Source organism: Megalobrama amblycephala, linkage group LG15 (assembly GCF_018812025.1).
Source record: "Megalobrama amblycephala isolate DHTTF-2021 linkage group LG15, ASM1881202v1, whole genome shotgun sequence".
Classification (NCBI taxonomy): Eukaryota; Metazoa; Chordata; class Actinopteri; order Cypriniformes; family Xenocyprididae; genus Megalobrama; species Megalobrama amblycephala.
This window is the reverse complement of record NC_063058.1, coordinates 13,560,343-13,579,362: the sequence shown is the minus strand read 5'-3', so window position 1 is coordinate 13,579,362 and position 19,020 is coordinate 13,560,343. Positions and strand designations below refer to the sequence as shown.

At 33.7% G+C, this 19,020-nt stretch overlaps 1 protein-coding gene across 1 annotated transcript in view; it reads left to right on the top strand.

The window, feature by feature from the left end:
* Positions 1-5,189: 5,189 nt before the first annotated feature.
* Positions 5,190-19,020, top strand: part of mrpl23 (mitochondrial ribosomal protein L23) — a 32,349-nt gene continuing 18,518 nt past the window's right edge. The window contains exons 1-3 of the mRNA XM_048158460.1: positions 5,190-5,348; positions 6,704-6,826; positions 12,133-12,215. Coding sequence (XP_048014417.1) covers positions 5,332-5,348; positions 6,704-6,826; positions 12,133-12,215 — 223 coding nt within the window. The 5' untranslated portion in view covers positions 5,190-5,331. The remainder of the gene's footprint in view (positions 5,349-6,703; positions 6,827-12,132; positions 12,216-19,020) is intronic.

The window sequence follows — 19,020 nt, the reverse complement described above, 5'->3', positions numbered from 1 at the left end:
AAAAAAAAAAAAAAAAAAACCTACAGACCTTTACAAGCACAAGTATTCACTTTAAGCGAAAAGACTTTTCCATCTTCCTGTCTGGATCTTCAATTTACAATTTCCCTTTGGATATTTAATATAACCCAAGCTGGGAAACTTTCCATAGCTTTTCTCGCGCCTGCACTCCTGGCGTCTCCACCACAGTTAACCCCAATCTTTATTTTTTTATTTATTTTTTTGGTCCACATATTTTATCTTGCTAAACAAATTTCCATTCTGATTGCCTTGACCAATTTTCCATGCGAATAAATGACTATTTTACTACTTTTGTAATAGAATTCTGTTGAACTGTGTGATGGTGGCAGTGCAGTGATACAGAACTGATTAGTTTAGAATTGATTTCTAGTCATTTACTAATTAATTTACAATCGTTTTACACTTTTTTTTTAAATTAAAAATAAAAAGTGTGGACATCATTTATGAATCAATACATTACTGAATCAATTGACTGATCTTTTCTAAAGAGCAAATTAGCAGTGAGTCTAATATTATAAGTACTTTGATTTATAGTAGTAATCTGATCAAGTCCTTATAAATAATAAAGCTAACCATGAGAAATAATCATTTTATATTTTACCCCACCGCAGAACAGGCATCAGTTTCAGTCACAAACAAACTACTTGGTCCAATCTATAAATGGCAGCATTGGAAAACAGTGTGTGAACAGACCTTTGCTTGAAGGTTGAGAGGAGTCAAGTTGCATGAGTATGTCTCCTCTAACCCACCCGAGCCCACCCTTTGCTAAACATTGGCACCTTGACAAGGAGCTCTTGGGCTGTGATTCAATTACAAGAGCCTCAGCCAACTGTCTTAAACCCAAGAGCTCTTTCTAATCTCACTCAGGTACTTGATAAATAATGATATTGAGGACCAGGTAATGTTTGTCTCTGCTGGAAAGAAGATTTTTGATCAATAAAGGTCCCATAAAACAAATGAAAGAACTAGATGTGAAATTACAGGTTGGGGTGAAAATGATCCTGCCATAATAACAGTGAGGAATGTTAGGCTTTGACAAGTGTACTTGTTAGGAGACAGTTATTATAACACCCATAGAAATTTGAGTCAATGTTGGTTCAGGTTTGCAGATCATTGTAGTGTGGAAAGGTTTCCCTCTTTTGTCAGAAAAGGGGATTTACACCACTGACACTCATTTATTGACCTGTTGGAGAAGTCTTCTTCGTGTTGTAAATATTAATAACGTTTTAAATGTGGCATTTTAAACTAAGGTGACCAAATTTAAATTGGAAACACTTTGAAACTGGGGATATTTTCTAATTCAGTGACCAAAATATCACTTGTTAATCTGTGTAAATCTATGAAATTAAATAAAAAAGATAAATTATGTTCTTCAAACATTCCTCTTTAAATACAATAAGTATCAGTTGTTTGAAAAGTCACCCACATTTGGTTTTCAACCATTGAAAATGGGTAAAATTCAACAATTTGCATTGAGATCCCCAAAGGGAATGAACAAAATGGGGCCTTTAAAATTAAGATACCATAATAAAAGTTTCTTAAGAACCAGAATCTAAAAGGATATTGTGATATCTTTAACACTTCTCGAGTTACATGAATGCAAACTTTGGAAAAAGAATGTTTTTGGAACTCAGTTCTGTTGTGAGGATACAAGATTTATTTCTAGTTTCAACATTGTTTGTTCTTCAGACATTCCTCTTTAAGGAAAAAAAGTATCAGCTGTATGGAAAGTTACCCACATTTGGTTTTTGACCGCTGAAAATGTGTACAATTTAACAATTTAATCATGTAGCCACATTGAGATCCCCATATCTCTGGGATTGAACCATAATGGGCCTTTAAAGGTGCCCAAGAATGCTTTTTCACAAGATGTAATATAAGTCTAAGGTGTCCCCTGAATGTGTCTGTGAAGTTTCAGCTCAAAATACCCCATAGATTTTTTTTAATTAATTTTTTTAACTGCCTATCATTAACTATACACTGATTTTTTCAGCACACCGCCCCTTTAAATCGCGTGCTCCCTGCCACACGAGCTCTCAACTATATTACAGCGCATTTACAAAGTTCACACAGCTAATATAACCCTCAAATGGATCTTTACAAGATGTTCGTCATGCATGCTGTGTGCATACATCGAATCATGTGAGTAAACTATTTAGTTTGATGTTTACATTTGATTCTCTATGAGTTTGAGGCTATGCTCTGTGGCTAACGGCTAATGCTACACTGTTGGAGAGATTTATAAAGAATCAAGTTGTGTTTATGAATTATACAGACTGCAAGTGTTTAAAAATGAAAATAGCGACGGCTCTGGTCTCTGTGAATACAGTAAGAAACGATGGTAACTTTAACCACATTTAACAGTACATTAGCAACATGTTAACGAAACATTTAGAAAGAAAATATCATGTTATCATGGATCATGTCAGTTATTATTGCTCCATCTGCCATTTTTCGCTATTGTTCTTGCTTGCTTACCTAGTCTGTGCACAGATCCAGACGTTAATACTGCCTTTCCTTGTCTAATGCTCGAACATGGGCTGGCATATGCAAATATTGGGGGCGTACATATTGATGATCCCGACTGTTACGTAACAGTCAGTGTTATGTTGAGATCCACGTGTTTTCCGGAAGTCTTTTAAACAAATGAGATTTACATAAGAAAGAGGAAGCAATGGAGTTTGAGACTCACTGTATGTCTTTTCCATGTACTGAACTCTTGTTATTCAACTATGTCAAGATAAATTAAATTTTTCATTCGAGGGCACCTTTAAAATGAAGATACCAAAGGAAAGGTTTGTTAACAACCAAAATATAAAATGACATATAATTTATTTATTATTTTTTTGCTCAAGAAACACTATATCTATAAAGGCTAATGTTTTATGTATTTGAAGAGTGGAGAAGAGTCTTTGTCTTATATTTCCTGTGGCCAATATGCTATGCTATAGAGGATGTAAGTTAAATATAGCCTTAATATTAAATGATCAAATTTAACATAGCACAGTTTCATTAGCTCTGGAACAAGTAATAAGACCAAAGATTGCCTGTTTTATGTACCCAAAATGAGTTATATCACATGTTTAACCACTATAAGACACAGCGGCAAATCCCAGAAGCACTGGCTGAGATGAAGCTGTTCTCGGCGGGTACATGAGCACTGAACGCCCGCTGACGGCCTGGGGCTCGCACCTCCAAAAACGTCTAAACAACTACATTCTCAGCTAAAAAACTCTAAAAACTAACAAGTGTAGAACAAGTGTAGTATTTGCAAAAATTACGGAGGATTTGCTCGCTTCAAGCGGAGTGATACAAATGGTGAAAAGGTAGGAGTGCTGTTATCAATAAAATATTGCACGGCTCTCAGCCATACTGTATATATGTAATTTTTTTTTTTTTAAATAGCAGTTGAAAAAAACCATGACATTTGTCTGTAACGTTCTTAAAAAAAATATTCTTAGGTCCTTTGAATTTGTGTTAATGAGGTAGATTACATCTAGAAAACCATCTGGCTTGAAAGTTGCTTAACATTTTAGGCCTATATAAAATATGCAGCATTGTTTAACGGGGACATAAAGTCCAACAAACTGTAGGAATGACCCATCCATTATTTTGTATAGCCTCGATTTGAGCACAAAGTAAGCTACGTGCTTTCCTCAAAAGTAATTGTTGCAAATGAAATTGTTTAGCTGATTATCTTTTAGCATTTATTCATTATTTATTCACCCAGTTCAAAGCCTGTTAAAGGGTTAGTTCATCCAAAAATGAAAATAATGTAATTTATTACTCACCCTCATGTCGTTCTACACCCATAAGACATCTTCGGAACACAAATTAAGATATTTTTTTTTAAATCCAGTGGCTCCGTGAGGCCTGCAGACAGCAATGGTACTTCCTCTCTCAAGATCCATAAAGGTACTAAAAACATATTTAAATCAGTTCATGTGAGTACAGTGATTCTACCTTAATATTATAAAGCGATGAGAATATTTTTTTGTGCAAAAAAACAAAACAAAAAACTACTTTTTAACAATATCTATAGGGGCCGATTTCAAAACACTGCTTCATGAAGCTGCGGAGCTTTACGAATCGAATCAGTGGTTCGGAGCTCCAAAATCACATGATTTCAGCAGTTTGACGGTTTGATTTGTGATCCGAATCACTGATTCGACTCAAAAGATTCATAACGCGCAGTGTTTTGAAATCGGCCATCACTAGATATTGTTAAAAATTTGTTATTTTGTTTTGTTTTTTTGGCACACAAAAAATATTCTCGACACTTTATAATATAAAGGTAGAACCACTGAACTGATTTAAATATGTTTTTAGTACCTTTATGGATCGTGAGAGAGGAAATGTCATTGCTGGCTATGGAGGCCTCACTGAGCCATCGGATTTCATCAAAAATATCTTAATTTGTTGTTCTGAAGATGAACGAAGGTCTTACGGGTGTGGAACGACATGAGGGGGAGTAAGAAATGACATTATTTTCATTTTTGGGTGAACTAACCCTTTAAATAGTATATAAAAACAGTATAAAAAACATTAATAGGCGCATGATCAAGTAATCAGTGTAGTTTGCAGCCCCCTCTGTTGGTGAAAATAATCGCTACACGATTGCTCGGCTAAACAGCATGTTGGTCGGGCTCTTTGCAGTGTTTTCGGGGTGTTTTGAACTGGCTGTAAAACAGGGACATTTCCAGGGACATCTCCAGTCGGGGACAGACACCAAATTATACACAACCAAAATACTTTTAAAAGTGCAATTCCAATAAACAATTTGAACATTTTGAACGCATCTCTATATAGATATGTACAAAAATATTACATGATTCTGGAAATATATTAAATGTCTAAGGAAACTTTCATTATAAGGCGGAAATAGAAAAAAGACATGAAGAAACAGAGAACGGTCAAACGATGACGTCTTGACATTTCAATCAAAATAAAAGTTCCAACAGCATATATATTTTTTAAAGAAAATATAAACGGACATTTATTTTAAAACTACTCTGACTTTTGTCCTTATTTTCATAACCACAATCCACAGTTTGAAATAGATATTAAACATGTATTTATTTTATCCTCTATTATCTATTACAATACTCCACAGTTGTTTATTTACCAGCATTGTTCAATCTATAAACGAGAGCATTGAAACGGTGTTTAAAATAACAGGGCTTTTATTTTGAACATTTTCAGACTCTTGTCATCGCAGTCTTCACAGCACAGCAGTGCTCGAGGACCTTGAGCACATGAAAATAAAATCAAAACAGTACATGTGTTTGTAGACATTTAGGACATTTACAGGACATGGCGAAACGAATATTGTAAGTTTGTTTATTTTATCTAATGGTGTACATCTAAACTGATATTTTATGTATAAAACACAGTAAAATTACATAATGTGTACCTGTGTAGATTTACAGAGCACTTCCATGGTGCCATGGTATTACCATGTTTTGTGGCGTGTACCATGGTAATAATACTATGCTTGTGAAACATGACAATATCATGTTTTGGGACATAACAGGGTAATGACATAATATTTTGGACACGGTATAAGAATTTTGAACACAATATCTTAAAAAAAAAAAAAAAAAAAAAAAAAAAAAAAATATATATATATATATATATATATATATATATATATATATATATACACACTACCGTTCAAAAGTTTGGGATCGGTAAGATTTTTTATGTCTTTAAAAGAAGTTTAGTCTGCTCACCAAGGCTGCATTTATTTAATTAAAAATACAGTAAAATCAGTAATATTGTGAAATATTATTACAATTTAAAATAACTGTTTTCTATTTGAAAATATTTTAAAATGTAATTTATTCTTGTGTTGGCAAAGCTGAATTTTCAGCATCATTACTCCAGTCTTCAGTGTCACATGATCCTTCAGAAATCATTCTAATATGCTGATCTGATGCTCAAGAAACATTTATTGTGTACAGATGTACAAAATATTTGTGTACAATATTTTTTTTTCAGGATTGTTTGATGAATAGAAAGTTCAAAAGAACAGCATTTATTTGAAATATAATCTTTTGTTACATTTTAAATGTCTTTACTGTCACTTTTGATTGATTTAATGCGTCCTTGCTGAAAAAAATATTAATTTCTTTCAATTCTTCTCAAAAAAATAAAAATAAAAATTCTTACTGACCCCAAACTTTTGAACTTTCTATTCATCAAGGAATCCTGAAAAAAAAAAAAGTACACAACTGTTTTCAACATTGATAATAATAATACATGTTTCTTGAGCAGCAAATCATCATATTAAAATGATTTCTGAAGGATCATGTGACACTGAAGACTGGAGAAATGATGCTGAAAGTTCAGCTTTTCCAACACAGAAATAAATTACATTTTATATTATATTCCAATAGAAAACAGTTATTTTAAATTGTAATAATATTTCACAATATTACTGTTTTTACTGTATTTTTAATTAAATAAATGCAATCTTGGTGAGCAGACAAAAAATATCTTTTAATATTTTAAAAACTTTAAAACTTTAGAACCCAAACTTTAGAACGGTAGTATATATATATATATATATATATATATATATATATATATATATATATATATATATATATACTACTGTTCTAAGACTTCAATATATATATATTTTCATGTAATTTGTGTAATTTCTCTTCTGTCATTTCTTCAGATACCCTTTATACCAGCTGGGTAACCCACAGCTGAGAATATTCCGACCCACCTTCAACCTGACCCTGGTCAGACCAGGCAAAGAACAGCCACCTGATACAGTACAGTTTCGCATTCCTATGGAGTAAGTATTTCATGTCACTTACTTCAATAAAACCAACTGTCACTATTGTGTTTTTAATTAGCCTAGTTGATGCATTAAAGGGATCATGAACTTCTTTTTAAATGCTATTATTTATTAGTGTTTCCTGAGGTGCACTTATAATGCTAGTATGATTTTTACATAAAAAATTGTCAAAATTGAGAAATAAATGGCCATTTTCTCCACTGATTTTAGCCATTTCATTTAAACACTCTGTCTGGGGCATGTCTGCTGTGAGACTTCAATGTAAACACCCACTGCTGTGATTGGCTAACATCTTTGCATATGAAATTATTACATGTGGAATATATTTAGACGTACTCCAGTGACATATGAAAGGTTGCAGTGATGAGCATGTATCCCGATGACAGACAGTCTGTTGAGCGCATGAATGCTGTGATCTCCCCAGGTGAAAAAAAAAGTACATTTCTATAATATACTTAAAGTGCTCTATTTTCGTGCACTAATTTTGTACTTAATATACTAAAAATTCTTCTTTAGTACTTCTTAAGATCATCTTAAGAATATCTAAGTGTACTCAACTGTGCTATTTTGAGACAGCATGAAATATGAACTAAAATGTGCTTTTAATATACTATCTCTGTATTTAAAACATATATTTTGCTACCACTTGTAGCACACTATGGGTTCAAATGTACTATAAGTGGTATCTAAATACATTTAACATTTATTCATGGTTTAATGCCATATCAGTAGCAATGGCTATATTCATGGCAATCAGCAGTATCACTTCAATACATTATATGGTATCTAAATACATTTTTTATATATATTTAGCTACCACTTGTAGTACACTATGGGTTCAAATGTACTATAAGTGGTATCTAAATAAATTTTTTAAATACAGAGTATATTAGTATACATAGTATATTAAAAGCACATTTTTTTTTTCACCTGGGTCATTACTGCAACTCAATTTCTGCACTCTCATGAATGCTTTCATCATAAATAACAGTTCAAACATGAGGTAAATAAGAGTGTAGACAGCGTCATTCATTCATTATAACAGGAGTTTTGCCGAAAGTCCAGAACTCAGTCACTGATAAACTCACGCTGTTTGATTGACAGCTCAAGCGATTATAAAGGGAACGTTCGAAAGCCTGCGCCGAAAGAATCTACAGTGAAATGTACCAAACAAACAAATACTGAGACATTCACATAGTTGAAAATAAACAAGCACTTTCCTAGCATTACGATCCTTTTGGAAGGTGATGTTATTTCTAGTCGAGTGATCCTGTATCTCTCATCTCACTAATACGGCAGTGGGCAAAGCCACGGATCTGATGATGTAGAAGTAGGCGTTGATTCGATTCTGCAGAGGCGGTCTTACGTCGCACTATTGCGTCAATGTGAAAAAATCCGAAACGAGTCGTCTTCGGAGTTTGGTTTCAATGAAAGCTGTTTTTGAACTAACTAGGAAGGACTTACAGGATGTTTTTTACAGTACAGTTACCTCTTACATGTCAAAAGATCAAGAAGAATTGGATTTCTCAATTCATTACCCCTTTAATATTATGTAACAAAATTCCAGAATCGACAGTGATGTAGTTGTATTACGTTCCACTAGATGGCAGACAAATCCCACTAATGTATTTCATTCTGACACTGTAAATTGCAGAGTGGGAATCTTATTGCGCATGATGATCACAAAGAATTAAAGCATCTTAAGTGATGCTTAACTATAATTGCAGGCCGGTTAGATGCAACACAGCATTTCGTAACAAAACCTGGGATGACGTTTCCGTGTGCGGTTGCATGGCCGATGATGCCTCGGTGCTCCCTGACTCTCTCAGATTTGTTTACAGCTCTTTCACCTACTTAAAATCCAACATCTCGTGCCCTTTATTGATGACGTTTGTTAAACGTCACTAAAAATACAGCCGTAATTATTGCATTGCTGCGGTGTAATACGAAACAGGCAGTCAGACTGTTAATAATGGGTCTAATCGGAGTCCACACAAGAAAAGAGGACAAAGTCTGCTTTGTTTTCTGTAGAACCTCTGGGCGTACATCTAAGGCAGTGACGGTGGAGCCTCGTTCCTCAGTTATTATTCCGCCAGTATGTGTTCCAAACCACACACGTTTGTAATTGGGCTATATGTTATCACTTGCGCAAGTGCTCAAGGGAAGTTTTTTTGTTATTTACCTGCTCTTACTGCTTTGTTTTTACAGACTGTTTTGTGATCTTAAGCGTCTTAATCTGCACCAGGCATCCTTGTCACCTGAATCTAAACATTTCTTTGCCTGTGCTATCAAAGGAAGAGGGTTTTTTTTCTTGTTTTGTAAGCACTGCTGCCTCGTTGGACATCAAGAACTGTTTTGTCTCCTCTAGAGCTGCGTTTGACACAGTCCCATTGCAAACAGTATGAAAGTAGACAAAGCAACAGAGGTATCATTAAAACATTAAAGACACCCCCTCTTCACTTTCTACTTTTCAAAGATACCCTCCACTTTGGCAAGGAGTTGTTTTGCTTGAAACCAACCTGGTTTGCATAGTGATTATCAGAGCCAAAGAATTTCAAAGCACTTGTTTTTGTGAAAGAGGGCCTCTTTACAAAGTATTTGTACTTGCAGGATTTGTTTAACCTTGTTTATTTACCATCCCATGTGCCTTTTAAGTATTTGATCCATCATCAACATTTGATCTTTTATCTTTTTATTTACTTTTTCTTTTAGATAATTAAATTTTAATGATCTTTTCTTAGTTCATTAAAGCTATTTGTTCGCTCTCTTGCTGCCTTTATAGTCCCAGTGGTGTGAATGTAACCTAGAGGTCACCAGCTAACAAAAGATCCCCCTTTTTTTGGATTTCCTCAAAATTTGGAGTGTTTTGTCCCGCTACCTCTGAGTCACCTACTTGGAAAGCCTTTGAAATGGGCGGTGTGAGCGCACATGTTTAGGGATGAGCGTGGACTGTTTATGTGTGAAGGGTGGGGCGCAGCTCAAACTCACAGTAGGAGGAGAGGATTGAACAACAAGGAGGTCTCTATCTTTATAAGATGTCAGTGCTACAAAAGATAAGCCACAACGGCACAAGACACTGTTTACATCTGCTGAAGGTCATGACCTTGTTGCCCAGTGCTTCATTTAATTGATTCTGTGGAGTAGAACTAATAAACTTCATCCAAATAGACTAAAAGTTTAAGTGATTTATTAAAACTATAATTAAATGGCATGTCACTGTCTTCACAATTTTGCATTTATATGAGGGATTTTTATTTTGATTGTATTTGTAAGAAATTCAAAAGTTCAAATTCAAAAGTTTGGGATCGCTAAGATTTTTAATGTCTTTAAAAGAAAAAAGAAGTCTCTTATTCTCACAAAGGCTGCATTCATTTGATTAAAAATACAAAATAAACTAGGGCTGTTCAATGATTTAATAAAATAAAAGTCTGTTTACACGTAATGTGCGTTTTGTTTATAATTATGTATATATAAAATACACACATACATTAAGAAATATATGCATGCATGTATAAATATAAATAGTTACATATCTATGTAATTTTTAAGTATAAATATTTGATACATAAATATAACATATTTTTCTTGTATATGTTCATATATATAATTATGCACAAAACACACAAATATAATACATTAACACAGACTTTTATTTTGGACACGATTTATCACGATTAATCATTGAACAGCCCTAAAACAAACAGTAATATTGTGAAATATTATTATAATTTAAAAATAACCTTTTTTTTATTTGAATATATTTTAAAAAGTTATTTATTCCTGTGATCAAAGCTTCATTTTCAGCATCGTTACTCCAGTCTTCAGTGTCACATGATCCTTCAGAAATCATTCTAATATGCTGATTTGCTGCTTATGAAATATTTATTATTATTATTATTATTATTAATGTTTAAAGTATGTATTAAGTTATTAAAAGAGTTGTGTACATTTTTTTTTCAGGATTCTTTGATGAATAGAAAGTTCAAAAGAACAGCATTTATCTGAAATAGAATCTTTTGTAACATTATACATGTCTTTACTGTCACTTTTGATCAATTTAATGCATCTTTCCTTAATAATTTCTTTCAAAAAAAAAAAAAAAAAAGATTGACCCCAAACCTTTAAATGGTAGTTTATAATGTTACAAAAGCTTTCTATTTCAGAAAACATTATATCCCCAGTTTGGGAAACTGCTTTATATGATAGATGAAGTAGAACAATTACAAGAAATTATCAAAGAAAAAGGGGGGTGGCCTAGTGTTTAGACTGCATTTTCCAGACACATTGAGCTGTGCTGCTCATGTAGGAGATGTAGGGTGTAACATCAGACCTTAAATCGCTCCAGCCCTATACAGCAATAGAAATGGATAGGGAAGGTCCTTTCTGTTGGCAGTGTGGTGGAGGTCACCAGGGGGGCAAAATTGAAAAAGATCTCAGATTCTCCACTCCAAGATCTCAGAGAGCACTTGGGTCTACTAACTATTCATCTCACTATGGCTCGAGTGCTCTGCTTTCTAGGAACTGCCTCTCTCTTACTTTCACACAGACAAATGTGCGCTTGTGCACTTCTCCTCTCTCACATAAATTACGTGGCCAAAACTCCACTCCACTTCATTGAAATCTGGGCATCATACCCTGGTGCTGACTCTAAGAGACGTGCTTATGATACTCTTTCCGAAGGAGCATCTGTTTGTTGGGTTTCTTGGAAACCCTCTCCTTAACAAAAAAAAAAATTGGTGCTTATTACATGGAGTGACGTGTGGACAAACATCCTTGTTTTTCAAAGCAGTTCAGTATGTTCTGCCTGTTAGCTCCAGCGTCATATTTTCTGAATGGTTCTTGTTGGGATTTTTGGTAACTGAAATCATATTGATACAATTTTGTTTTGTTTGTTCATGAAATGAAAACATGTCACAAATTGCGTTTCACGCCATTTTAGTCCTCGGAAAACAGAACGTTTCAAACTTAAACTAGGGCTTCTCATCCTTGAGGTCATGAGAGATGCAACGTAATTTGCCACTTTTTAATGCATTTCATGTCATTTCAGTCCTTGGAATAACAGAACATTTAAAGTTAAACTAGGGGTTCGCAACCTTGCAGTCACCAGAGATGCAGAGGTGGGGTAGTGTGGGGTTATGGGGTCACAAGAATTTTGTATCTTAAAAAGATTGGGAATCTTTGTATTAAATGTTTCCATATGATGTGCATTCTAGAATTGAACTTTAGAAAGCCATAGAGTTTCATATTTTGTTCTCTTTCTCCATGGCAACTCTGAACCTCTATCCGTTTCAATTTTCTTCAAGAATGACCAAGTTTGATGTCAGAAATTATCTAGAGAAGATCTACAGTGTTCCTGTTGCAGCTGTACGCACAAGGATCCAATACTGTGAGTAAATCTTTGTTTGACATTATATTTGATTACGAATGTTTTATTAATTTACAGAGCTATATATTTTTTTTAAAGCAGATGACAGATGTTCACAGTTTATTCCATCTTTATATAAGCAGACATTTACAAGTAAACCATTTCTTGCTGATGTTTTGAAAATCTTTGAAAATCTTTTTATATTTGGAATATATATAGTCTATATATATATATATATATATATATATATATATATATATATATATATATATATAGTCTATATATATATATATATATATATATATATTATATATATATATAGTCTATATATATATATATATATATATATATATATATATATATATATATATACAATACAGTCCAAAAGTTTGGATCCACTAAGATTTTTAATGCTTTTAAAAGAAGTTTCGTCTGCTCACCAAGGCTACATTTATTTAATTAAAAATACAGTAAAAACAGTAATATTGTGAAATATTATTACAATTTAAAATAACTGTTTTCTATTTGAATATATTTCACAAAGTAATTTATTCCTGTGATGCAAAGCTGAATTTTCAGCATCATTACTCCAGTCTTCAGTGTCACATGATCCTTCAGAAATCATTCTAATATGCTGATCTGCTGCTCAAGAAACATTTAATGTGTACAATTGTACAAAATATTTGTGTACAATATTTTTGTTCAGGATTATTTGATGAATAGAAAGTTCAAAAGAACAGTGTTTATCTGAAATCTAATCTTTTGTAACATTATAAATGTCTTTACTGCCACTTTTGATTGATTTAATGCATCCTTGCTGAATAAAAGTATTCATTTCTTTAATTTCTTTTCAAAAAAATAAAAATAAAAATTCTTACTGACCCCAAACTTTTGAACGGTAGTGTATAATGCTACAGAAGCTTTGTATTTCAGATAAATGCTGTTCTTTTGAACTTTCTATTCATCAAGGAATCCTGAAAAAAAAAGTACACAACTGTTTTCAACATTGAAAATAATCATAAATGTTTATTGAGCAGCAAATCAGCATATTAGAATGATTTCTGAAGGATCATGTGACACTGAAGACTGGAGTAACGATGCTGAAAATTCAGCTTTGCATCACAGGAATAAATTACTTTGTCAAATATATTTAAATAGTATACAGTTATTTTAAATTGTAATAATATTTCACAATATTGCTGTTTTTTACTGTATTTTTAATTAAATAAATGTAGCCTTGGTGAGCAGACGAAACTTCTTTTAAAAACATTAAAAATCTTAGTGGTTCCAAACTTTTGGACTGTACTGTATGTATATATATATATATATATATATATTATGGCTGTTGAGCGATTAAAATGTTTATTCTAATTAATTACATTTTTATTCTAATTAATTACATTTAAATTAATTAATTTAAATTTGGCTGAGAAATTACCCACAAAAGATAATTTAAAGTCATCATTGTGTAAAGCATCAAATAGACATTACAAAAAGTAGCTTCAGAAATGTATATTTTATTTTATTTAAATTTTAGACCATGAGGTTGAGTAAATGATTACTGAATCTTTTTTTTTTTTTTGGGGTGAACTATACCTTTCATGTTTTATTTATTTTAAATCAATATGGAAATCTGAAATTATTTTTTAATTAAATTATATTCTAAATAAGAAACAAAAACTGGCAGTAGGTGGCGGTAAATGTCTTAATGATTAAGTCACTGAGTCATTCATTCATTCAATTCGTTCAAACGGTTGATTCATTCAGGAGCGAAGTAAATGGGTCTTTTTATGAATGGTCGATTGAATTTGTTTAAAACGCGGATTCAGAAATGAAACGGCACTGCAGTTCTGCTCTGGCTTTATATTTTCACTGGCAAAACTGAGTAAAAACAAACAACTGTCTAAAATAACAAATGTATGAAATGTCAGATGACCTACTTAGGTCTGGGGGCGGGGCGAGTGCGTTAAATGCAATTTTTCACTGTGATTAATCAATCTAATTAACGTTTTAAATCGACAGCCCTATATATATATGTGTGTGTATATATATATATATATATATATATATATATATATATATATATATATATATATATATATATATGTGTGTATACATTTGCAATGTTTTATGAAAATACATTTGGAGACACTAGCAGCAACATTTTAAATTGAAAAGACGCACTTACAATTGCATCACATCTCATGTCTTTTTAGCGTCTTGCTCCATAATCGTTACATTTTTAAGACAGCTTGATGAATAAAAAACAAAAAGTGTCAAGACCCCTGCATTCTGTTCCTTTCTCCAGTGTGTTCCAGCCAGCTGTTTTTGAAAGTCCTGTGAGCACCCCCTCACTCTTTTGCACTTCTGCTCACTCTGTTTTGTTGTCTACTCACTTAACAACACATGCTAAACTCAGCTGACAGAGTAAATGCAACAGTGACTGGTCTGTCAACTAGTCTGAACCTCATGAAGCCCTTATACAATAATTCACCAATGTTCTGTGTTTGTCTCTTGTTTTGCGCGCTTGGGGTGGTCGGTCACCTAGATAGGGGTGATACGTATGTTAGTCAATGAGAATGATCAATACTGACAAGATGTTTTGGAGATACTTGACAGCATTTGAATTATATGTATAAACATGCGGCTAACTCAGGGAACTGCGCTTTCGGAGTGGGAGACACTGAGGGAAGGAAGGAGAGGGAAAGGAAGGAGTGGTTTGCGTGATTCCACACACAGCTGCTTATCTCTCTGTCCATTGCTGTAGCGGTCTGATCAACGGTTGTCCTAGGATGCCCTGCCCTGTTTATTTCTTCTCAAAGTTTGCCAGAAGTGTTACACAACCATGTGTTGTTTTTTTTTTTTTTACAGTCATGATTAAAGGAGTAGTTAACCCAAAAATTAAACTTTTGACATTGTTATTCACCATCATGCTATTCCAAAGACAGTTCATAGTGAGCCATGCCTGTCAAGCTCCAAAAATGACCAAGAAAAACCAGAATTCAGAGGCCCCTGGGCACAATGTCTTCTAGGCCTTGACCAATTATCATTATTATAATGATAATATACCAATTATCCAATTATCCAATTATAATATACCAATTATCCAATCATTCTGTTTAGATCATTAAGTGAAAATAGCTTATTTTCTTAGCAATAGATGCTATTTACACTAAGTGAAAATAGTGATATATTCTATTTACACTATATAAAAGTAGCAGTCCTTTACAATAAGTGCAAATACAGTAGTTGTTAGATGCTATTTATACTCATAAATAGTGCCAGATACCATTTGCACCTCAGTATTGTTGTACATTAACAGGATGTAATAATAGTATAGTGTAAATTACTATATTAAAATGATTAAATGGATGCCACCTTATTGGAACAATAAAGCCCTCCCTACACCTACTCCTAACCCTATACAATAAATACTTTATTATTAAACAGTCGTTAGGCACTTTATTTCCACTTTTCAATTTTTTTTTTTTTTTTTTTCATTTTTATTGAAAATAAATGCCATTCCGATCTGATATGTGATAGGAAAAGGGACTCGAGTTGATTGCGTCAAAAGCTTTCATGAGCCATACTCCCTATGGACTATGTCACTGCACACGTTGAGTGGTCCGCGTCTTTTTTAATCTTGTGTGGCATTAAAGGATTAGTTCACTTTAAATTACCCCAAGATTTACTCACACTTAAAGCAGAGCTAAGTAACTTTTTTTACCTTCATAAATAGTTTTCTAAGTCCTTACGATGGTTAATTGACTTGTAGTGGTGTGTTTGAGGCGAGCACTAACCCCCTCTGGCACGTCTACGCCAGAAAACAGCACTTGCAAGTTGAGCTGAATCAACCCGACACAATCTCGCCTCATGTTCACGTTCACGCGAGAGTGACAAAATGCTTTACGGTAATTCAAAAACAATGTATATATTATGACAATTTCGAAAATTACCCACCTCCTCTTTCTTGTACTGTATTTGCAAAACTACTGCGCTGGTGATCGTTGTAGTCCAGAGCTGCGCTTGGAGTATTTATCACAGTGTGATTCACTGAAGGAAACTGTAGGGGGAGCTTCGCAAATCTTACTGAGTTCCGCTTTAAGCCATCCTAGGTGTATATGACTTTCTTCTTTCTGATGAACACAATCGGAGTTATGTTAATAAATATCTTTACGCGTCCAAGCTTTATAATGGCAGTGAATGGGACCAACGAGTATGAAGATCAAGAATGTGCATCCAGCTATTATAAACGTACTCCATATGGCTCCAGGGGGTTAATAAAGGCCTTCTGAAGTGAAGCGATGCATTTGTGTTAGAAAAATATCCATATTTAACAAGTTATAAAAGTAAAATATCTAGCTTCTTCCAGACCGCCTTCAGTATTCAACTTACGAAGAAAGTTCAAAATGCTTACGCTACGTTAGTTACACTTTTTTCATAAGTTGAATACAGAGGGTGGTCTGGTGGAAGCTAGATATTTTACTTCTTAACTTGTTAAATATGGTTATTTTCCTTATAAATCTATCGTTTTGCTTATTAACCCCCCGGAGCCATGTGGAGTTAATTTATGATGGATGCACTTTCTTGAGCTTCAAACTCGTTGCCTCCATTCACTGCCATTATAAAGCTTGGACGTGTAAGGATATATAACTCCGGTTGTGTTCATCAGAAAGAAGAAAGTCATTTACACCTAGGATGGCTTGATGGTGAATAAAGCTTGGTGTACTTTTCATTTTAAAGTGAACTAATCCTTTAACACGCCAATATTGAAAATGTAAAGAAAGAAAAGGAAAAAAAAAAGTTCTTCCCCTCGCTTGCCGCTGGGCCCACGCCCATAATGCCCATTGGGTAATCTGCCACAGCATATGACTTGTGATGTCCCAAAGCCATGTGATGGCTTTGTGAGAGAATCAGACATATGCTGCGTTCACTATGTTTTAACTACCGTAATTTCGAGACGACAACGTGACATTTTACTCTGAGCTGTTCACATCGTCGGACTGGGAATTATGCTTTTTTTTAAGCAACATTATCAACACCTAAATGTACAGCGGTCACGTGAAACAAGTAGGAGCTCTCAGAAAATTCCCAGCTTTCACGTTGAAATTACCAGTTCTATGAGGACGTGAATGCTTTTTACAAGTTGAAATTTTGTAATTACAGTACGACATGGCTAGAACGCACCTTTAAATTTCAAGGCGGCATGAAACTTCACTGTATATTTACTAAATACATGTCATTGATCGTATTGTGAACAATTCATCCTTGCACAGGTTTCATTTACTTTTTTAGTTAACCCTTAAATGCATACCTTGGGTCTTTAGTGACTCGGGACGTCATTCACTATCCTCCTCCTCATTCATTTTTTTTTAAATTAGACATCAACCTTCTTGGTATTCCTCAATCAATTCATTATAAAGAATATAACAAGAAAAAAATCATAAAATTATAAAGAATGCCTAATTTTGTATTCATTATTTGTAAAAATTGTATAGGGTCGCAAACGACCCGAGGTGTGTATGAGTGTACGTATATTTTTTCTGCACAACAATAATTGAATCTTAGATGACGGAATAAGTGCAATTCATCTTTATTCCACAAGATGGCAATGTTTGATACACAATGCTAAAGTGACGACTCATTCAACAGGAAATGAAATAATAAGAGAAACATGAAATGGCTCAGCAGTTTACTGCAGAACAAGTACTGAACGCAATCAAATATGACTGTAACTGTTACAGGATGAACCTGGTGAAGCTGTTAGCAATCTAAATATTGATTTTGAAGATGTTGAAAATTATATAGTTCTGAGAATACGTTTGAGATCGCGAATGGGCTCATATTCGTGACCTCAAACATAAAACTAGCCCATTATTTGCTGAATTTACTGGGAAATGAGCTCTGACGAGGACAGTGATGATGGCATAAAACATCTGCTCAAACTGAACCCTTTCAAGCCCTATTCTTCTGTAATTGTTACTCTAATATCAGAGGAGTTTTATATTATCGCGACAGGTAGAGATCCTTCCGTGTTAGATATAGATCTGGGTCGATAAAGACCCGAATATGTAAGAATGATTGGCGAAACAGTCATGCATTTAAGGGTTAACTTGATCTTCTAGTGAAATGTCAGACCTACAGCGAATTCATTGATTTAATTGATAAAAGTCATTTTATACAACATTACACATTTATTAGGCATAATCAGTGTAAGATCATAGATTTTTTGAGCCTTTTCTTTTCAGTGAACTGGTTGAGCTGGTTCACAAACTGGACAAACAATTAATTCATGAATCTGAGATCTGAACTCAGTGACTCGGTGATCCGTTCGCAAGTTAACAGCCTACTGAGAGGCCTACTTTAGACTTTGTCTGTTCCTCACACAAAGATAATATATGACTTGAGAAAACTTTGAATATAGCGCAATAAGTTGTATCGGCCATGGATTTTTTTTTATTTTTTATTTTTATTTTATTATATATTTTTTTTGAGTTTTGTTTTTGGAGTTTAACATCTGTGGTCACTATGAGTTGTCATTGTAAGGAAAAGGTTTGCAAACAGTTTTTCAAAATCTTAAATTTTTTGTTCCACATAAGAAAGTAAGTCATGGGTTTGGAACAACATGAGATAATATGCTTTTAAAAGTTGAACTATTCCTTCAAAGCATAAAGGTTATGTTAATATATCGAACAATAATGGCAAAGGATAAGTAAATAATGCAGGGGTTATTAAAGGCTTTACCATCTGGTTAACGCAGAGGGAACCACTTTTACGAGCTGCCAGTTGGGTTTACGCCACTGGGATTTTTCCGTGCGGTTTCCAC